General features: G+C 27.2%; 2 protein-coding genes and 1 long non-coding RNA gene across 15 annotated transcripts in view; 1 reads left to right on the top strand and 2 right to left on the bottom strand.

Annotated features, from left to right (window-relative positions):
• LOC126894924 (uncharacterized) overlaps positions 1-9743 on the top strand; it is a 28498-nt gene extending 18755 nt beyond the window's left edge. The window contains exons 1-5 of one of the 2 annotated variants that reach the window (XM_050666303.1): positions 1259-1309; positions 3605-3746; positions 8467-8648; positions 9216-9339; positions 9406-9743. In XM_050666303.1, the coding sequence (XP_050522260.1) occupies positions 1274-1309; positions 3605-3746; positions 8467-8648; positions 9216-9339; positions 9406-9662 (741 nt within the window). In that variant the 5' untranslated portion in view covers positions 1259-1273 and the 3' untranslated portion in view covers positions 9663-9743. Of the gene's footprint in view, positions 1-1258; positions 1310-3604; positions 3747-8466; positions 8649-9215; positions 9340-9405 lie in introns of those variants that run through there. The other variant, XM_050666304.1, reaches the window with a different exon arrangement.
• Positions 1-24235, bottom strand: part of LOC126894920 (uncharacterized) — a 383474-nt gene that overhangs the window by 49976 nt on the left and 309263 nt on the right. The window lies entirely within an intron of this gene.
• On the bottom strand, positions 15876-23404 carry LOC126894941 (uncharacterized). The gene is made up of 4 exons (XR_007701549.1): positions 23223-23404; positions 21675-21692; positions 17356-17498; positions 15876-16105 (listed from the first exon to the last, which is right to left on the bottom strand). It is a non-coding gene; the product is annotated as an uncharacterized LOC126894941 (long non-coding RNA).

Here is a 24235-nt window from a genome sequence, read left to right as displayed (position 1 = left end):
GATAACATTGTTGAGTACATGAACAGGGTATTTTAGTGTTGTCTCGTATAAAAATAATAGTGACGATTATATTACGACACTACTATTAACTTAACTGTAATAATTTAATAAAGTTCCCTTAATTTTCTTAATCAACAAAAATCTTTTTATTGCGTGAATATCTTCAATATTCACATGTATTTTATTTTTTTTACCTTTAATAATTCTCCCTAGTTTTAAGGTAGTGCTCTTTGACATACTAAAGTATGTCCACCACTGGTGACATCAATCAACACATATTTTGTTTTATTTACCACGTATCAGCATATTGTAGTCTGCAACAACACTTAATATTTTAGTATATATATATATATATATATATAATTTTTATTCAGTGATCCACTTTATTTCGTCATAGTGTATGTGATTTCATTTAATATTATTTGGTTTATTTTCTTTTTAATTTTTTTTTATAAATCTACTTATGTTCCGGTTGTTGTTTTTTTATGATCAAGACCCTCGCCTAAGTGGTTGGCCTCCCAACTTTCCTTATGCAAGGGGAGCCATGAGGGTGGTGACTCCACAATCCGTTGCGTAGACCACGTCATCACCTCTCACTATGACAAGTGGTATTATTTTTAAAGTCGCTTCCTCACCACTGATTTTAGTACATAGTAATTAGTAGTGAATATGAAGTTTCTTTGTCGTATAGGGAGACTGACATTCACATAACTTTAAACATAAACTGTAAAATCAATTTTACTTGAATCGAGTTTATTTTTTTCAACGGCGAAGGGAGTTTTGTAATATTCGAGGCAGATTTTTTCACGAAGCCTTAAACATTTTTCACTATTTCGCATATTTTATACAACATTTTTTTACGAATAAAATAAAATTTAATTTAATTTAAATTTAAACGGACTTGGCTGTTTAGACAACTGGGTGGACTGGACACATAACGAGATGACTTACAGTTTCCCAAAAGTGATGTTAGGCAATGGTCACCTTAACAAGTATCTTCAGAGTATTCGTAAGTCAGCCGTGACGACGTTACGGCCTATAATAATGCCGATGGTGTAAAAAAAGGGCTTGGAGAGTTATGTAACAAAAATAACACACTAAAGTTTTCACTTAACTACCGGAAATATCTAGACGACTATAAAATGTTTTCATATCAAAAAAAATTGTCGTGGTGTCTTAACATTTTTTTTATATACTATTTCCAATAAAACATTAGTATTGTAAATTAATAAAATCAAAACATAATTTTTTTAGATCTATCACTTGGGAAAAAATGATGTATTTGCAATTTCAAATAATTCTGTGTATTGTAAGTAAAAAAACCAATACATAAGGCAGTGGCAAAGTGAGGAAACTGTAGGGACTAGTTTTGATAGATATTTTCTAAACATAAGTAATATCACTATCATAAAAATCTCTTCGCTACGAATCTGCTAAATTCACAGTAATTTAACTATTTATAAACTCTAAGTATTTTGAATTCAAACTTATTTATTTGGAAAGCTCTTAAACTATCTACTTAATTGAAAAAAAAGGTATTTTGTGTCTGTTACCCTTGTTTTTCTCAGCTCTCACTGAACCGATTTCTTTCAATGATACGTCAAAAGATCACAAATTGTATCTAGTCGAAGACATTACCCTCAAAACTCGAAAAAATTTCTCTCGTTCCCCGTAAATGGCGGAAATCTCCAAAAAAATTAAAAAATTTTTTTACTTAAAACTGCCATAACTTTTTGAAAAATAATATTTATATTCATCTTTAATTCGACATACTTTTTTTTTAAATCAGACTATTTTCTTAATACAGGGAGGGTTCAAAACATAAAAACCCAGCACAGGGGGGTCGCGGCACAGTGGTGACGTGGTATAGATGGATCAAGTATAATGATATCTGACAGTGATTAAAATCACTATAAAAAAAAAACGCTTCGATGCAAATCTTTAGATACTGTTTAATTTTAAAAAATTGGTGGACTATTCCAAAAGCTACATGATCTGCTAGTTCATTATTAATATCCTAATTAAGATAAAGTATGTAGAATGAAAAAGGGATTATTAAAAAATATTATTTCTCATAAAAAAATAATGTTGATCCATACACTTTTCAATATGTCATAGCATTATAAAGTTAAAAATGTAAAAAATAAAATCGAGAATTTTCACACAATAATAGCATTCGGTAGCCATTTTCACCGTGAAGATAAAATAAAGTCCGAAATTTTTTTTTCGCATAATAAAGTAAATTACATTAGCTTTAATTTAATATATAGATAAAAGTGTCAGACTTTCCGGAACACTTTCAAAATATAAGTTAAAAAAGGAAATTTTTTGTGAAAAAGTGGTCATTTGAAATCCCCCCTGTGGGCAGGTAAAGGGTCAGATATATAAAAAATATATACCAAATGATAGGTAAAGACATCATGCATCTATAAAAAAAAATTTATATTGATTCATACATCTTTCAAAAAGTTATAGCATTATAAAGTTAAAAATATAAAAATGAATTTTTTTACAAAAATCGTATTTTTTTTATAAACTTTGATGTCTGTTTTCACCATGAAGATAAAATAAAGTCCGAAATTTTTTTTTTGCATAATAAAGTATATTACATTAGCTTTAATTTAAGATATATATAAAAGTGTCAGACTTTCCGGAACACTTTCAAAATTTAAGTTGAAAAAGTTCTACTTTCTACATGCATTTTTTAGATTTGAACCCCCCTCGTATATAGGGAAATGGTCGGATTTAAAAAAAAAGTATGTCAAATGAAAGATGTATATAAATTATACTTCTCATGAAAAAATTGTACTGATCCATACATTTTTCAAAAAGTTATAGAATAATAAAGTTAAAAATGTAAAATACAAAATCAAGAATTTTCACAAAAAAATAGCATTTGGTAGCCATTTTCACCATGAAGACAAAATAAATTCAAAATTTTTTTTTTGCATAACAAAGATTATTACATTAGCTTTAATTTAAGATATATATANAAAAAAAAAAACACATCTTAGTAAAACTAATACCTTCTCAGCTTCGCATCGAAGCTAAAATGCATATAGAAAGTAGAACTTTTTCAACTTAATTTTTGAAAGTGTTTCGGAAATACTGACACATTTATATATATTATAAATTAAAGCATATTTAATATAATTTAATATTAAAAAAAAAATTTCGGACTTTATTTTGTTTTAGGGTGAAAACAGACATCAAAGTTAATAAAAAAATTCTTTTTTATATTTTTAACTTTATAATGCTAAGAATTTTTGAAAAATGTGTATTTCAATATAAATGTTTTTATGGATGCATGAAGTCTTATCTATCATTTGGTATATTTTTTTTATAAATCTGAATTTTTAATGATTTAAGAAAATTGGCAAATTTAAAATTACTTCAATAAAATATATTGTGTAAGATTTTTTATTAAGCAGTAACAACGTACTTTGGTGGCACAACTGCAGAAAAAATAAATCACTCAAATAAAAAACTCACTTGAAAAATACGCGAATTTAATAGTTTTATGATATTGATGATGACCTCTTTCAAATATTAATCAATATGGTTTTAACATGCATCAATCAACCTGTACTGTTTTTTTTAATAGGGACTAATATTTTCAACATCAGCCGATACCACATTTAATGAAGTTTTGAATGCATTAACGTCGAAAAATGTAGAAATGGCACAACTCGATTTTCATAATTGTGTTGATAAATGTAAAATAAATGCACTAAAAACAAACAAAAGTAAGATGATTAAGTAACCTTAAATTTATTATACAGTGTTCGACCAGATTTTACACATTTAAAGACTTTTGATTCAAAATATATACTGTTTAAAATTAATTAAAAATAAAAAAATTAACTTTTTCAACTTAACTTTTGAAAGTCTGACACTTTTATATATATCTTAAATTAAAGCTAATGTAATGTACTTTATTATGAAAAAAAAAAAATTTCGGAAGTTATTTTTTTTAATGGTGAAAATGGCTACCAAATGCTACTTTGTGTGAAAATTCTCGATATTATTTTTTACAATTTTAACTTTATAATGCTATAACTTTTTGAAAAGTGTATGGATCAACACAATTGTTTTATGAAAAATAATATTTTTTAATAATCCCTTTTTCATTCGACATACTTTATCTTAATCAGAATATTAATAAGGAACTAGTTGATCATGTAGTTTTCAAAATAATCCACCAATTTTTTTAAAATTAAACACTATCTAAAGATTTGCATCGAAGCGTTTTTTTTATAGTGATTTTAATCACAGTCAGATATCATTATACTTGATCCAACTATGCTACGTCACCACTGTGCCGCGGCCCCCCTGTGCTGGGTTTTATTTATTTTAAAATTTTGATCTGAATTAAAATAATGTGTTTTTATTATTTGTCTCTAAAACAAAAATAAAATTTTAATTAATTTTTTTAGTATATCATTATCATTTAAAAATATTTTAACAGATTAAATATACAGTTGGAGTGGAGTACCAGTACTACATATCTACATTATGTATTATAATGATTGTAAATATCGTTACAATATTAAAACGCAATATTATTAATATTGCGTTTTTATCGAAGTCCAATTCAGTTAAAATTATTATAAAAATAATACAAAACATTTGAAGATCAAAAATTATTAAAGATTTCAAAACCTTGTAGGATACTTTTTATATTTAAAATGATTTGAAGCAATTCTGCGATAGTGATAATTTGGTACGCACGTGTTCTTACGCTCCCGATGATTTTCTTTTTTTTTGTTTTGTTTTCTCTCTCAGTTAATTATTAATTTAATTAATTACCTGTATAACAGTGCTCGGTAATGCAGTAAATAAGCGTTTGTGGTTATTAGCAATTTTATTCTTAGTGTAACAATTCGTGTAATATAAATTTTTTTTCGTGCCTATTTGCTATCGGCAATCTAAGCTAACACTTTGAATCATCACTGCTGTCGCTGCAGGTGCCCTTGATAAGTGTTACAATAGTACACCACCACTCACATTCCATATCGTAGCTTAGATAAAAATTAATGACAGTAACAACAATAACATTGGCAGACCGATTACAGCGATCAAAATTATCAATAAATATATACAAAATTCTCCGTCTCAATCGAATATCATCGAAAACTATAGATCAGATGATGGCTAAACTATACAGCGTAATAAAAGAAATCTTTCTAGCTCTTCTAACTCAGAGCCATACTCACCTAAAACTCAAACTCAACCAATTAAAAAAAAATTATTCTCATCTTCAAATAGATTTGAATTTCTTAGAACAAATGATAATCATGATGATGTACAATGCACTGACTCTTTTTCAAATATTACAAAACAAAATAGTACAGAACCTAATACCAAACCTCCAATTTTTATTAAAGTTGTGAAAGATTTTCCTGAACTATGCACTAGTCTTATTAAGTGAAGTTGAAAACTTTATTTTTAAGTCATCTGCTGATCGACTAAAAATTTAATACGTCCACACTAAATCTTATTGTAATTATTCATCTCGCTGTGTTTGCTGCGGTGGTTTCCAACAAGCATCTGTCTGCACAAATTCTCGTGATACCACGCCCAAATGCGCACTTGGTCAAGGAAAACATCCAGCCAACTACAAAGGTTAATTAATCTACAAAGGAATCCAACGTCGCAAAAAACATTCTTCAAATACATTTTTTTGTCAGATAAAAATAAATTTAAGTCACATGATGGTCATATTAGCTACCCTGTTTCTTTTTCTAGATGATTTTAAATCTCTCATAAATCCTCTAATATCCCTATTGACTAAATTTATTTCGTCCTTGTTAGGTAAAAAAAATGACTAACACTTTTACAAACAAATCCCTTCTTGTTTTAGTGTTTAATATAAATGGTTTAAAAAATCGCATAAATGAACTTCAAGCTAGTCGATTCAGTTTCTTTTGCACTGGAAAAAAACTATTCTGTACATGGGCTTTTCTGGATATATCACAGGCCTTTGATTGTGTATGGTATGAAGGATTGTTATACAATTTAAAAAAATGTTTACCTCCTACTTATTACTTACTTCTAAAATCATATCTTACTGATCGGCATTTTCAAGTTCATTATAAATCCACTTATTCCGATATAGCAAATATAAGTGCCGGCGTACCACAAGGAGGTATCCTTTTTCCTATACTGTACAACATTTTTGATTTAGGCCAACCAACTACGCCTAACACCTCTGTGACAGATTATTCAGATGATAAATTAATCATATCAACAAATATAGATCCTATTATTGCTTTGTATAATTTACGAAACCACTTTTTATTAATGAAAGACTGGTATAAGAATTGGAGTTTTAAGGTCAGTCAGGCTAAATCAACTCATATAATCTTTACTTTCAGGCCTGAACAATGTCCAAGCATTACTCTTTATGGCACTCAAATTCCCTCATCTTCATTAATAAAATATCTTGGTTTAACCCTAGACCGCCGTCTTACATGGGTCCATCACACTCGTGAAAAAAGACTACATTTAAAACTCAGACTTTGTGTGCTTAAAACTTTAATAAACAATAATAAATATACAAATTTAGAAACTAAACTATTAATGTACAAATCCCTAATTAAACCTATTTAGACCTATGGCATCCAATTATGGGGTAATGCCAAAAAAACCAACTTAAATCACACACAAACTTTTCAAAATATTATCCTTAGAAAACTAACTAACTCCCCTCCATACGTTTCCAACCTCACATTCCATACTGAAAATTAAAACTGTAAAAGAAAAAGCAGTCACTTATTATAAAATATTCCACTCACGACGAACCTCTCACTCAAATCCCCTGGTAAAAGGTTTTTCGTCAAAAATTATTCCTGATAATCCTCCGAGACAATTAAAACGCTAATGGTGTAGAGATCTCTTTTTTTAATTAAAGACAAAAACCTATTTGCATTTATATGTGTGTATAAGATATATATATATATATATATATATATACTAATTACATATGTAAATATATTCATTTAAAAGTTTCATCAATGGGTGGCTTCTTTTGTCGAGTTTATTTTCATTTGTTATTTTAATTTAACCAATACTCTTATTGTTCCTTTTTGGTACAGATTGTGTATATAAATAACAATAATAAAAAAAAAATGATTTGAAAGACTTTGATTACTAAATATGTAAATCAAGCTAATTTTTTTTTATTATTAATAATATCAAAAGTTAAAAAATTTTTATGTAAAAAAGTACTACAAATGATCCTTAAATTAATTTCAATTTTGTTTCGTAACAGTGCTAATAACCTTAGCAAAATTATAACTTACTGAAAGGTATGTAGTGTGTGAATTATTCTATAATATGTTAAAAAATGAAGATAGAACACCAGAATTATATTAATAATCGCTTAGTAATACAGAACCGTGTTTTTCTCAGCTGCACATCACGTTATCAACCAATAAGAAAATTTGTCATGTTCTGAATCATAAGCGTATGGTGGGTGTCCTAGTGATAAGACTTTACGATGACTTTGGTCGCGAGTACTAATCCCATAACGTTCCTCTTTTTCACACGAATTTCTGGTACAATTTTTAGGACAAGCCGTGTTGTTAATTATAATCACGAATAAAAATTAATTCTTAAATTATTATTATTAAATTTTAAATTATTGATTTATGAAAATTAACATGGTTTTATTATAGAATTTAATATTCAATGTTTCAATAAAGTTAGCTGTTTAAAAACATTTATAACATTTAAAATTACTCTATTTATTTAGAATTACATTAAATGTGGATATTACAAATAGTATTTTTTGTAATATCCATACATATTACTTTAAAATAAATCTTCAAAAAAGTGAATAAAAATAAACTTGACTGCTTATGCTTCGTTTCATTTGCTTATTTCTGTGAACGATTATTATTATTATAAATTGTTATTGCTCCTGACTTATCTTTATTATTTAAATAAAAACGACAGAAAGGTAAATCAATTTTAATTTCCCCTATATTAATTATAAATAATAACTAGTGTATCGATCGTTTCAAAATAGTAATATTACAGGTCAAGTAATTATTACTACTGCAAACATAAACTTAAAAAAATGTTAAGAACATACAATTGGCAAACATTTTACAAAGAACTTTAAGCAACGTGTGGGAGATACTGTTCAAAGTACCCTCGATCCTTACTCCCTGTTAGGGACAAACAGCATTTTGTTTCCTGAGTTGGCAATCCATTTCTATGATTTTTCAGCAGTACATAAAGTTCACAGTAATAATGAAATTAATCATTCCCACCATTATTTAGGTTTTTGATTTATTATTTTTTATTAATTATTCTAATATAATTTGGATTATTACATAATTTTATGCAACTATTTGTGTTTTAAAGTTGCAACTAGTATACTTTAAATACTATTAATTTTTTAATGAATTAATCAGATGTATAATTAATTTATGAATACTAATTTATGATGATTTTCAGATAACATTAATCAACAATTAATTGAGCTAAAGGATGAAATCGTTTTAGGCAAAATAGAACTAAATAAAACGAGTGACAGATTATTAGAACTCTTAGGATTAGATGCATCACATAATACACGTCGCCTTAAAAGGTGTTGTGCTTTTTTCCACAGGAATTTGTTTGCAGTAGAACAACCCAAGGTATATAACTACAAAATCAAATAAAATAAAAATCTCTCAGTTTCTTTATTATTATTTCAATAATTCAATAAGAAAAGAATTACATTCAAAAAGTCAATTTCTCACCAAGTGACAAGAATGTAAATGTATTATATTCTTTCATGATATTTTACGGCACTATATTATATTAGTTAAAAATGAATACACTTCAGTTTAATTTATATTCACTTCAATTTTTTATAATTGACAAGATACTCATTTTCATTATAATTTTCAACACTATCAATTTTTTCTTCTAAATTATGATATAAAATGATGATAACTTTAATGAATCTTACTTTAATTTGGTCTCGCAAACAAAAAGTTTTTAAAATAAAGAAACTTTTGTACATTTTATAAGTAAAAATAAAGTTTTATTGTTTAAAGTTAAGTATATTTTTTAATCTAGTGGCTGTACAAATTTAATACGTTAATTTTTAATATAAAGGCTTTCCTGCCATATCACACATTCATTAAATTATAATATGAATATTTACAATACACTGCTACTTTAATATCATTTTAATTACAAAAAAAAAACATTTTTAGTTTACAAGCAATGACCATATGGAAGTTTTGACAATTTTGAGATTTAGTACAGCATTTCGTATTCTGCATAATTGCTTAGAAAAATATAAATGTTTGAATATTTCTATGGATGATCTTTTATGGGGTAATTAATTTTTATTCACTGTCTATATATAATAAATAAATTAACTGACAATTTTATTTCACTTAGGATTTTATAACAGAAACCCAAATTCACGAAATAATGATCCAAATTTAAAATCATTCACTTATCAACTATTAGAAGGAGTTGTTTTTCGTAATACTACACCAAAATATTTTGTTAGTACTCTAAAGCAGTACATATATGGACCTAAATGCAAAAAACCTTTCGTAAAATATTGTACTGCTGCTTACTACACGTATTTGATTACTGAAAGTCCCATTTTAAATAATATATTCAAAGATATTAGACGATTAAAGTTATGAAATAAAAATTTTGGTTTTGTTTTTATGTTATAAGTATTTAAATGACAATATTTTTTTTGTGTAATAATATGGTTCAATTAAACGTTTTCATAATAATATTTTAAAATTTTTTGGTATATTAAACGTTTTAATTTTTTACTACTCAGTTGTTTTGAATCGGGATTCTTACTGGTAATAAATCAAATGCTCTCTTATGAATAATTTGTTTGATATTTTTTAATTTTGAGATTAATGTAATAAAAATTACATTTAATCAAGAATGAATAAATTTTACAAAATATTTGTTCCTTATTTTTATGTATAATTAAAACTCAAATGAAAAGATTTAAATACAATTGTGACTATGAGCGCGTCGCTGATGGTTCAGCGGTATAACGTATACTGTTTAAACCTATGCTACAATAGACACATTGACGGACAGATAGATAAACAAAGATAAAGATACAATATTATATAATGACTCGCGCTTACACACTATTTTACATTTGTAAAATCCAAAAAAAAATAATTGAAACTATATTATACAAAACATAATCAAATATAAATATAAAAATAAATAAATAAATAATAATGAACATCAAATTTTTTATATAAACATTTTTTTTTTTTTTTTTAATAAACATTAATAAAATTTATAAACAAATATTTATATATATTTGTTTACCCTAATCATTCTTCTTGATCTTCAATGGGGAGCGGGCATAATAATCGACATGCTCTTTTGAAAACACCATGATTTGTCCTAACAGTCGCTACTCTGTTTATATCATATTATCCTGGAAACAACTCCGTAATGCGTCCGAGTCTCCATTCCAATGGTGGTAGATTGGATTCTTTTAATAAAACAAGTGCGCCAATAGCTGGTGTGAGACCAGCTGAGTTGTGCCATTTAGTTTTTGATTACAATGTTGAAAAGTATTCAGTTCGCCAATGTTCCCAAACTTGTTGTTCCAATTGTGTGACTCTTTGCCATCGCTTTAATCGTCCAGGTGTGATGTTCATTACGTCTGGATGTGGGATATCATTTAATGATCGACCGATGAGAAAATGACTTGGATTTCGTACACTAAGATCTGAGGGATCTGTAGACAATGGCATTAAGGGTCGTGAGCTTAAACACGCTTCGATGCGAACTAATACGGTGTATAGCTCTTTATAGGTAAGTGCTGTTTCACCCAATGTTTTAGTTAAATGTCCCTTTACTGATTTTACTGTTAACTCCCATAAATCGCTAAAGTGTGATGATCGGGCTGAAATGAATTACCATTCTACATTGACAGAGGCATGGCAATTTTTACAGCTTTTTGGTGATTTTTATATGTAAATAATTTTGTAAATTTCGTTTATTTATTGTTGCTTCCTGCGATATTTGTGGTGATATCTAAATATATGAATTTTCCAATACTCCGACGACTCCACATTCATTTCAGTGCACTTAAAAACGCATTTATTGTTAAGTCACCTACTAGTTCAATATACAATACTAGTTCAACTTAAGAGTTAAGAAAAAATAATTAACTCTTCTTTTTTATTGACTCTCCATTATGTAAACATTGTAATTTTTCAGAAAAATATTGAGATTGCACGACTAACAATAATTTTAGTCTAGTCAGAAATAGTGTAATTACATTTTAAATTTAACGACCATTTATCTCTCACAATTTTTCACCATCTCAGAATATACGGTGTTATGTTGAGTAATTTAGTTAATGATGAAAACCTTTCCGTGATATCGAAATTTTCAGTTTTTTATTGTCACTACGAATTTTTTTTTTCTATATCACCTTTTTCTACTATAATTTCTTGACAATTGTTATTAGACCAATTTGATTCATCATGAGTTAGCCACGTTGGACCTGTCTACCATGATTTATTTTCTATTAGTGCGTTTGGACTGCATCCCCGGGATATGATATCTGCCGGATTATCCTTTGACCGCACGTGCTTCCATTGCGCAACCGTATAAGTGTTATGTATTTCTCCGACGTGGTGAGAAACAAACGTTTTCCGTCGAGAGGATGGTGAATTTATCCATGCAAGAACGATTAGTGAATCTGACCAATACTATATTTTACTTATACAAAAATTAAGTTTTGGAATTAACTTATTGACCAGACACACTGACAATACGGCGGCGCACAGTTCAAGTCGCGAGAGTAAAATAATTTTTAACGGAGCTACTCGCGATTTTGACGAAATAAGTCGAACTATACGCGACCCGTCCGCGTCTGTTGCCATTAGATAAATACACGATCCGTATGCACTCATAGACGCGTCCGCAAAAGCGTGAATTTGCATGTCGCACACGTTATCACAACCGATTATTCGACGCGCTATTTGTATTTTTTCGATATCTGCTAGTTCATTACGATACGCTTCCCATTCCCAACTAATGTGTGCGGGCAGCTCGTCGTCCCAATCCGTTTTCAATTGCCATAGTTGTCGTATTATCGTTTTTGCTGATACTACAACAGGTCCAATTAGTCCGAGCGGGTCAAATATTATCGCTATAGTAGATAATATTGTACGTTAAGAAATTGATTGGTTATTTGATTCGATGTTATTATATTTGTATTGATAATAATCATCGCATGGACTCCGCAGCATACATAATATAAACTAAATACATAATATAATAATATTCACATCTTAAGTATCTGGTCGACTATTCTGGTTATTATGTTATAAAAATATGTTATTAGTGTGTTTTAGACATAATTGTTAACGGTAATAGCAGTTGATAAAGTTAACATTTCACTTATTAACACGCTTATATTAGTTTCACACGTATGTTTGTTAGTTGTTGTAAGTTTGTAACTTTCCACACTCCACGTGTTATTATTCTCGCGTATCCCGTCGTCTATATCCTTGAGACTAGACTGTCGTAACGCATTCGCCCCACCCACACCACGCTCACCACAAGCTTGCAACACTATTCCTATATAAATTTATTTTTGGTTATCGTACCCATACATGCGTGCGTATCATCAATATTATATATATAAACAAATTTTTATTGTTTATTATTAGATTTAAACATTTAAAGATTCAAATTTTTTTGAGTTAATATACATGTATAATACACAAGGGATTACAAATACAAGTAGTTAATTGTTTTTTTATGACTATATTAACAAGCATATAGCCTTTATTATCTATGGTAATAAGATATAATGTTGTGATTTTATAAAACACTAACTGGCAATACAGAAATTATATCTATTGTTGGTGATAATTGACAATAAACACTCCGTGATTGTAACAGCGATGTCATAAAAATCTAAAAAGTGACAATTATAGCACCCCAAAATATGTGATTGGTGAGCGAGATGGGGGGTCAGCCCGGGTACGGACGTCGAAGCATTCGAGACGGGCTCACTACTTGCTTAATGGTCAGCTCCTGTGGTACCGTACTGGAAAATCTCCGCGAGCAAAGCGGCGGAGGAGTTGGACCTGATGGTATTAGCAGTCTGCCACTTCGCCCTTTCGGCCAAACGACCGCCATCGACTCGCGAACCACCAGTACTAGTTGCCTTGGAACTTATAAATCATAAAAATTGTAATCAGGATATAAATAAAGATATAGGAGATCATGTAGCTTTTGGAATAATCCACCAATTTCAAAATTAAACACTATCTACAGATTTGAATCGAAGCGTTTTTTATGATAATGATTTTAACCACTATCAGATATCATTATACTTGACCTTACTATGCCACGTCCCACTGTGTCGCGAGTTCACTGTGCTGGGTATTTTTTATAATTCTATTTTTAAAAGTTACAGATTTAAATAAAATTTTTAGCGTGATTATGTGTCAATAAATGTTCAGCTACTGGAGATTTCTCAAATTCTTGATTTTTAATGTTTCTTAATTGCTCTTTAAATCTGACCTCTATATTTCTTTTTGTTTATTCTACGTAACAACCTTCACATAATAAATCTCCTTAATTATTACTCTTAGATGTTACTAATGAGATTTATTGGGTAACCCAAAAGATAAGGTAAAAGGGAAACGAGACATTTATAAAATACCATGTACAAATTTATTGACACATAATCACTTCATTAAAACCATAAAACTAATTACAAACGTAGATAATTACAAAGAACTTAATATTGGAGAGGCAATAAAATATTTAAAAAATAAAAACAATTTAATTAATTGAGATTCTGGCCCACTGAAAAATTCATTATTAAACTTGTGTAAACTGACAATATGTGATAATATTACTTATTGATGACGTCACTAGTTAAAACGGTCACTAAGGGTGTATAAGGAAGTTTTTTCTAGTCGGGGTATCAGTATGTGTTTAGCGATGATAATGGTAACATTATTTCCGAAATACGTATCCGCAACTTTTCAGTAATTTTTTGTTGCTTTTGAGATTAATATTTTTGATATAGTTTTAATTTTACTTATTTAGTGTTCTCCAAACAACATACACTATAATAAATAAATAAATTGTTACTTGAATAAATTTATTTATATTACCATTGTCAATTTAAAATATTGAATATTTCATTAACTAAACTGACACGGCCACGGCGTTGTCACACGTTTGACGCCCCGCGGTCGTGTCAGCTCCTTCTCAGCCACCGCCTCACTGTAAACCGGACCGTTACACACTCGCGTTAGCGTCGTGGTGTAAAGTCCAATAAATGCCTAGCGTCGAATACCCGCCGCAATAATACGTCCAGTCAGTCACCTTCGTGACAACTAAATCGTTGGTTTCGCCGTTCGTCCCTCAAACTGAACGCCACCGCACTGTCGAATATTTCTGACATCTGTCGACCAATCATTTTTTCAATATTATTTATTCAATAATCAGTATTATTGTTATTTGTGGTTCGTCCATTATTCTTGAGTATTACTATTTTCTTTCATTGAACGGCTTGACGCCACTTGGAGAAATAACCCAGTGTCGACTTCTTTTAGCTTCGATGCGAATCTGAGAAGGTATTGGTTTTACTATGATGTGTTTTTTTTGTGTCTGTTACCACTTTTTCTCAGCTCTCAACGAACAGATTTCTTTCAACGGTACGTCAAAAGATCACAAATCGTATCTAGTCGAAGACATTACCCTGAAAAATTGAAAAAACTTCCCTCGTTCCCCGTAAATGGGGGAAACCTCCAAAAAAATTACAAATTAAAAAATTGCTAATTTTCGAAGTTTTTTCAATTTTTTTTACTAAAAACAGCCGTAACTTTTACAAAAAAGGAACATATCAATATATATTTTTTTTTTTATAGATGCTTGATGTCTTTACTTATCATTTGTTATATTTTTTTTGTAAATTTGACCCTTTATCTGCCCACGGGTGAGGAATTTAAAATGACAACTTTTTCACAAAAAATTAACTTTTTCAACTTAACTTTTGAAAATGTTCCGGAAGGTCTGACACTTTTATATATATCTTAAATTAATGCTAATGTAATATACTTTAATTTAAAAAAAAAATTTGACCTCTGGACTTCACGGCGAAAATGGCTACCAAATGCTATTTTCGTTTGAAAATTCTCGATTTTATTTTGTATATTATATTTAACTTACAACGCTATAACTTATTGAAAAAGTGTATGGATCTACACAATTTTTTTATGAGAAATAATATTTTTTAATAAACCTTTTTTCATTCGTTATACTTTATCTTCATCAAGATATTAATAAGGAACCAGCAGATCAAGTAGCTTTTGGTATAAAACACCAATTTTTTAAAAATTAAACACTATCTAAAGATTTGCATCGAAGCGTTTTTTAATATAGTGATTTTAATCACTGTCAGATATCATTATACTTGATCCAACTATACCATGGCATCACTGTGCCCGACCCCCCTGTGCTGGTTGTTTTTTTTTTTTTTGACGTTAGTCGCAACAAAACATATTAAGATCTCAAATTATAAATCTTTTTTAATTATGATCCTAAATTGGAAAATAAAAATCTGTATTATATATTGAGTGAAAATTAGTTATTTTTGACTTATTTCCTAAAATGCATCATATATTCACAGTGCATAACTTTGAAGTAAAACACAAATAATGAGGTGAAGATACTACATTCATTACTTAGTAATGCATTTAGTAGTAATTGTATTAAACTCAAATAAATTGTATAATATATTAAAAAAGTATATTATGTAAACATTTAAAATTATAAATAATTAAATAAAATTTAAATTGATCATATTTTAAAATTAATATTATATGTATATCATATATTAGAGACAATCAATGTTTTTATTAAAATTATAATTATAAAAACTGATAATAATTATTATTATAAAAAGTTATTGCTAAAAAGATTAATAAATGGAATGAAACGAACAAAGCTGTAGTTATCTTATTGTACTTCCTGTAATAATTTTAAAAGGCTGAGATGAAGAGACCTCGTTTTGATTATTCTCATCTTCTTCTTAATTATACCCTTTTTTCATCAATCTCTAAAAAAGTTAATTTTTTAAATTATTTATTCATTAAATTCAATATTATGTTTTAAAATGAATACCATAAAAAAACAAATTATTCTACATTTCAATACTGCACTTTTATTTTTTATTAATTCTAATTTACTTTTCTAATCAATTTTTAAAAATCGAATAGAAAATTAAACTTAAATTCAATTTAAATTTTAATGTAATGCAACGTGCTTTCTCGCTAGGGTCCTAACAGTTGGCTATGCTGTACCTAAACGAGACTACACTGAACCTATATAATTTATATCCGACTTGAAGGGCTGTGAGCTATTTTGTGACCTATAAAATATAAACTGACAAATAAATAAAAAAAATTTATGGGTAATTATAACCTAAATGAATCTCATGAGATGTTGGCTGGTAATCCAAAAGAAGTGAGTCGACGACGGCGTACGCACACAGAACTTCGTTATTAATAATAGTGATTGGTTAATGAATAAGAAAGAGTTGCAGTGAGAAAGGTGAAATGACATTTGTAGATATATATATATTATTTAGTCAAGTACAATACAGCTATAATCATAATGTTAAATGTTTTATTCTGGAATTAGTTCCAATAACTTCTTTATCTTCTTAGTTTAAAAATTATTTTTTTACTTTTTAGTTAAATAATCAGTTATAACTCATATGGAGAGTATCCCACCAGTGAACATAATCGTTTTTACAATGTAAATTAATTATCAAAACAATTGTAAAATGTGTGATAGAGAATATCTGGCTCATCTCAAACGCGTTACCACCAAGCTTATGGTATTAATAAAAGGTCCAGAGTACTTTTTCATTTAACGATATGAATTAAACTAATAATATTACTACATTAATCTAGTATAAAAGTTTTGTTCAACATTTTTTATTAATAAGAAGAAAATTATCCAACAACAAAAACATTCTTCGTAAAATATTAGTGAGTTGTTTAAAACTTAAGCTTATAACTATTACAGACATTGAAATATTATAAAATGTGATTCAATATAAAAAATTATATCAAAGGTAAGCGATACGATGAATACTTAGGCTTCTTCTAGGTATAAAAAAAAATTCTTATAAAAGAAGCAATAATGAGCGTAGTTTGCTTCTACAGCAAGTCTTTCGTTGTATTTTACACGATGTACCAGTTCATGATGAAATTCCGATAAAATAAATTAATCAAAGCATTATAAATTCCTTTACATTATTTTACGTGGTTAGATTAATAATCTTAAATACAGTTTACTTACTGCCCAAGATTCATTATGCGCCTTCAAAAAACATTTGTTACAACACCAAGGTTCCTTGCAATTTTTGCATAACATATGAATTTCGCACCCAGAACCTGGATGTATTTTCACTGTTGTATCTTTAATTGTGCAACTTTCACACTCTGTAAGAAATTATTCAAAAATGTTGATATGCCAATATGATATTTTTAATTTATACATAACCGTAACAACTAATTATTGCGCCCGTAAAGAAATATAAATTATAATAATAAATTACGCTTGAAAACATTTTCAAATTACAATAAACGTTGTGCTATTTTAATTTTTCATAATTATTTTATAAATATTTTTTATTTAATTTAATTAATTACATTTTTAACGATGATAATTTTATTTAAATCTATAACTCTTAAAAATATAATTATACAAAAAAAAATTATGAGTAACATATTAATATGTAGCACGTAATGTTTAAAGAAACATAACATTATTTAATATTAATTTTAAATATAATTAAAATAAAACTTTTCTAGTTTTTTTCCGAGCAAAGTCTTCAATAAGTTTGTCTGCATTCAAAGTATTTATCAATATATTTTCAATAGATAAAATAGCCAAATCAGATATTCTATCTTAAATAGTTTTCAGTTTTAACCTACCGAATGATCTTTCACACGTCGCCACAGTTATTGGAAAATTCAAAAATTTGCATAAATCTACGTTTCTACGTTAGGATACTCAGCGCGTAATGAATATTTTATAATTAATTAAAGTACGTCTAAAGGTGCTGCGACTCTTAAGTCTGTAAAAGAGATAATGTTTCAGATTTAAAATCTTTTACTTCGGAAATAAAATATAGTCAAATGAGGTATCCTTCAAGCTCTACTACCATATAAAAATTTAAAATCTTCAACAATTTCAGACATTTTTTAAAATCGATTTTTTAGTTCAGTAGGTATTTGGTCATGAACTTCTCATATATTTTTTTTTAATTGACTTTGTTGAGATAATACTTCTATATCGTCTTCAATTAATTCAAAGTCTAATTTTTTTATTTTCCTCTTTCGTTTATCAGAAAAATATGCTTTAATACCGAGATCATTAGCTAACATTTTTCCGTATTCAATTGACTAATACTCAGAAAAAAAAACTTACATTATATTTATAGATGACCATTGAGACGGCAGCGCGATAACGATAATATTTTCTATTAATTGAATGTGTAGCTAATATATTTTACAAACGATATTTCACCGAAATGTTCCTTCGACATTCGTGTCGATCGATAAAAATATCCAGTTCAACAAATTTTTGTAAGTAGAAAAATATTATTATAAATAATGAACTATATACAATTTTTTACCAATTAACCAAGTACCAATAAATCTAAATGGCATTGAAGTTATACACAATACATAACAGATATCACAATTTGTAACAAAAATTTAATCATTTTACAATTTTGCGCCCTCCAGGATTTTGTACCCAGGGCATAGGTACCGCTACCCCCCTTGCTACGGACCTGAATATACACATTAATTTTACACACAAATAGCATAACTTTAACATAAATTAGTGAAAATTTGTACATAAAAATAACATTTTTATAACTATTTATCAAAAATTTCCCTTACATTGTATGCGTAACTTTATATTATGACTTTCAGTATAAGTATGCATAAATTCAAATATTATTTTTAAGAGTGCAATTAACTAATTAAAAATATAAAAAATTTTGGATGATATACAAAAAAATATTTATTTACAATGTAATTATCCTATAAAGTATTTGCATAAAATTATTTTCGTCGTGAACAGTTCTAATATAAAATGCATTTAAAAAATATATTATACTTTAAATACCCAATGAAATTAAAAAGTGTTATTGTAGCATATTAACTATATCTAGCTGAGAAAAAAGTTAACGGGAATGTGACCGTATTAGTTCTTGTAACCCACCGTTAAGGGATTGTTTATTAGATACTCTCAAAATTTTTGTACCAATTCTATAAAAAATTACGAGTAAAGTTTCAAATTTTTGAGTATATATATATGTATAATACACGAGGGATTACAAATACAAGCAACTAATTAGTTTTTTATGACTTTGCTATCACAAACTCTAAGCGTTTATTGTCAATTGTGACTTTATCAATAGATATGCTTTCTGTACTGCCAGTTAGTATATTTATAAACTGACAACAATGTACCACACTACCATTAATAATAATGAATATCGACGCCAAGAATAACTAATTAGCTACTTGTAAATATAATCCTTCGTATATTATACATTTAGGTTGAATTTGGAATCATTGCTGCGTCAGTCCTATCACTAATAAACTATATCGAATTTTTGAACTGTTATTTAAAAAAGTTACTTAAAAAAAAATATTAAATTATTTTTGTTCTATAAATAATTTAATGGGTTATGATTAAAACAAATAACTGTATATCTATCAGTCGAAGCATTACATTAATCGGGTAAAATAATTTGTAAAAATAATTAAGTAATAGTAAAAAGTATCATTTTATTTATTTTTAATCTGTGAGTCGTTATAGCATTTTTAAAAGCAATTGGGATGAGTTGCATATATATATATTAGGGTAGCTATTATTTTATTAACTTTCATTGATCGATCTCCATACCAACCAATTTTGTTTTTAATTATATGAAAGTTATTTGTGTAAAATTGGGTTTTGATAACTTACCCCCTTCAGGTCCGAATCGGGGTTGAAAATTCACTCAAAAAGATAATTTTTCAGTTTTTGATTATTATTTTTAAAACTAACACACTTAGCGTAACAATGTATAGAATATAAATTATAGATTTTAATATTTTCTTCTAAATTGGTGTTGACAAAAATTTTCCAAAATTATTTTTACTTGCTCAAAACAATAAAATAAAAAAAAACTCAGCACAGGGGGGTCGGGCACAGTGGTGCCGTGGTATAGTTGGATCAAGTATAATGATATCTGACTGTGATTAAAATCACTATCAAAAAAAACGCTTCGATTCAAATCTTTAGATAGTGTTTAATTTTAAAAAAATTGGGGGATTATTCCAAAAGCTACATGATCTGCTAGTTCCTTATTAATATCCTGATTAAGATAAAGTATGTCGAATGAAAAAGGGATTATTAATAAATATTATTTTACATAAAAAAATTGTGTTGATCTATATACTTTTCAATAAGTTATAGCATTATAAAGTTAAAAATGTAAAAAATAAAATCAAGAATTTTCACAAAAAAATAGCATTTGGTAGCCATTTTCACTATGAAGACAAAATAAATTCCAAATTTTTTTTTTCATAATAAAGAACATTACATAAGCTTTAATTTAAGATATATATAAAAGTGTCAGACTTTCAAAAGTTAAGTTGAAAAAGTAAATTTTTTATGAAAAAGTTGTCATTTTAAATCCTCCCCCGTGGGCAGGTCTAGGGTCAAATTTATAAAAACAATTTACCAAATGACAGTTAAAAACATCGAGTATCTATAAAAAATAATTAAAATGATTTGGTCGTTTTTAAAAAAGTTATGGCAGTTTTAAGTAAAAAAAATTTTGAAAATTAGCGATTTTTAAATTCGTAAATTTTTTGGAGGTTTCCCCCATTTACGGGGAACGAGGGAAATTTTTTCAATTTTTGAGGGTAATGTCTTAGACTAGATACGATTTGTGGTCTTTTGACGTATCATTGAAAGAAATCGGTTCAGTGAGAGCTGAGAAAAAGTGGTAACAGATAAAAAAAAAAAAAAAACATCATAGTAAAATTAATACCTTCTCAGCTTCACATCGAAGCAAAAATAATTTGCTAAAATTAATTTTTTAAATATAAATCAATATTAATTTTCGAAATAATCATTTTACATCAAAATTTTCGTAAAAAAAATATGTTAAGTTAAATTTTCTAAAATATTTGTCTTATGTAAAATTATAGTCTGATTTATAGTTTTGCTGTTTTAATAACACTAACGATCTAATTAGGATTGTTAAAAACTGTTTATTCAGGGTATTATAAATAGCATACAATTGATTATAAAAAAAATTAGTGATGGGCATTGTCAAATATTTAAAACTACCGATTAACTATTCGAATTGTTTTTATACCACCGAATATTTTATTTTTAACATAAACTATAAAATATTTTAAAAACTATTCAAATGGTGGTACCGAATAGTTTTTGAATGACTATCGAATAGTTCGATAGTAACTATTTAATATTTCCCATCACTAATATTGATATTATTACTTGTGAAAAAAGAATAAATTATATTTTATTAAAAGAAATCTTAAAATATTTTATGAATAAAAATTATGGCTAATTATACTCACCTTTCCTATTGTCGACATCTATATATGAAAAAAATAGTACTGGATCAATAAAGCAAATTTATTTAACTTTAGCGTTTTAATAGTCTTGTTTATAATTATGTTGACATGGTCAATGTCAACAGACCTTCGTCGGACATAAATGGATGGGGTTTTATTGGTTCTTAGTTCTCCAAAATTTTAGAAAATTATATAAAATATCATCATTAAATATTATACCTACCCCAAAAGTTTTATGTTTATTTCCGTCTATGTCATTGTGAGCGAGATATTTCATGTATTTTTTATTATTTTAATATATTTATAGTATTACTTGCGATATTGTATTTATTCTTACAAATCATTTCAGAAAATGTTTTATTTGTATATGATATTTTTTATTTTTATTTTTGTTTTTATTATGTTGTATCTGTAATTCATTCATCTCGCTACAAACTATGCATATTAAGATAAATTAAATTTATTTTCCATGTTGACAATTTTTTCCACTTTATAAATTTTATTTTCTTAATAAAAGAAAAATATGAAAATCGTTAGTTAATGTAAAAATTATTTAAAAAATAATTATTTTTTCACAAATCGAAAAGAAGAATTTTGCTTTACAAATTCAAATACTCAATTTTCATATTTTACCAGAAATATTAATTTAAACCATCTAGCAAAATAAAATTTAACATTTGGGAGATAGAAAAAAATGACGAAAATGAAAATCTGAAATCGATTATTTTTACAATAGTTGGAACGAGTATTAAAGAAAAAATAAATAAATTTTTTTATTTAATAAATGCTAGACTCGTTACTGAAAAATTCTGGAAATTATAATAAAAAGGATTGTAAACTAATAGAAATTTACATGTGTAGATAAAGTTACAATATATAGAAAGATTTATTAGTTTTCATCAATTGTATCTTTTAATAATATAATGTAGTAAAATTTATGATTTTAATATATATGAACAATTTTATTATGAAGTATTAAATAAGGTAAATTTACGCTTGTGAATGTTTCCAGTATTATTAATTGTGCAATAAGTAAAAATTGTGTTTTATTAAGTGAAATATTAAAAAAGATTGAAAAAAAAATAGTAGCTAGAAACTATAAAATTATTATAATTAATATATTTAATATCATTTATATATTTGTTTGCTTAAATATACAAAATATCATGCACATTTTCCCTTTCTCCTCCTATTTATGAAAGCATATATTAATGAATCCATAAAAATAAATTAATCATCTTCAAAGTTTTAAAAGTGTTAATTTTTATTGCATAGCCCGACGAAAGTCACTATTTACCTTCTTTCGTCATAAATTAATAAATGCTTTGTGGCATTTAGTTCCTGATAATTTTATAAAATATATACGAAAACATGTTTTATGTTGGAGGAAAATAAAATATATATTAATAGCCCATTAACATTTCTTTTTTTTTCAATTTTTGCCAGTCAATGTGTGTCAAAATATTCATATATTTTCTTTTTTTTATTATATTCATACTATGTCTATAAAAAAGGTGAAAATTATGTAGAAAATATTCAAAATATACTTACTTTTATCTTTGTTTCCTATTTGTGATAGAAAATATTAGTTAATCAATAAAAAAAAAAAATTTAACTTCAACATTTTATAAGTATTCACAACCATAAACATAAATATCAGGAAAATCAATATTGACGTTTATCTGAAGTCTAAAGGTGAGAACTTATAAGGGCTTTGTTTCCCAAAAATTTAGAAAACTGTATGAATTATATATTGTCGTAACTCAAAAATAGAATACAAAAATAAAATGATAAATACTAAAAAAAAGGGTCAGAATGATTATTATTGTTGGTGCAAAAAAATGTTTAAGTGAGAGTTACTTTTGATTCGGGGTGTAATTCGAGGGTCATAAAATAACGATGTAAAAAAATCTTACCTGGTAAATTCTCTGGTTTTTATAATTATCCTTAGTGATGATATCGGTGAAAATAATAAATAAAGTACACAAGTTCAGATTTTCAGTCAAAAATTAACACATAAAATTTCGATAATGACGATCACGACGTTTGCACAACTAAATACGGACCACTAAAAGAACAGCCCAATACGGAGCATGAAATGAACAGCCCGGAGCAAGGGTTTGCTCTGGCTTTTTATAATATTTTTTTACCCCCAAAAATCGTCACTGTCGAATTTTTAGTATAATTGTTTATTGATAAGTAAGCATGAAAAACACAGAGATCAATACAGATGAATAGAACATAAATTAGTTTGACATTTACATATATAACATTAACATGTTTTTTTACAAGCGAGACGAAAATTAATACAATGCATTTAACTATTTATAGTAGAATAACAAAGATGACAAAAATAATATATAGATTTTATTTTAGTGAGGAAGGATTTTTAAAGTAATTATTAATTGATTTATGATCGAACCGCATACACTACAATGTAGTTAAACAGTGTGAGTCTTTTGACTATTTCTCTTAAATGTCTATCTAAGTTTTTGTTCGAAAAGGATCATGTCCTTGTAAGAATATAATGTATAATGAAACAAGTTAAAATGTACCACTTCTAT

This window comes from Daktulosphaira vitifoliae, unplaced genomic scaffold (genome assembly GCF_025091365.1).
Source record: "Daktulosphaira vitifoliae isolate Bord-2020 unplaced genomic scaffold, ASM2509136v1 Scaffold_1, whole genome shotgun sequence".
Taxonomy (NCBI): Eukaryota; Metazoa; Arthropoda; class Insecta; order Hemiptera; family Phylloxeridae; genus Daktulosphaira; species Daktulosphaira vitifoliae.
This window is presented reverse-complemented; position numbering and strand designations above follow the sequence as displayed.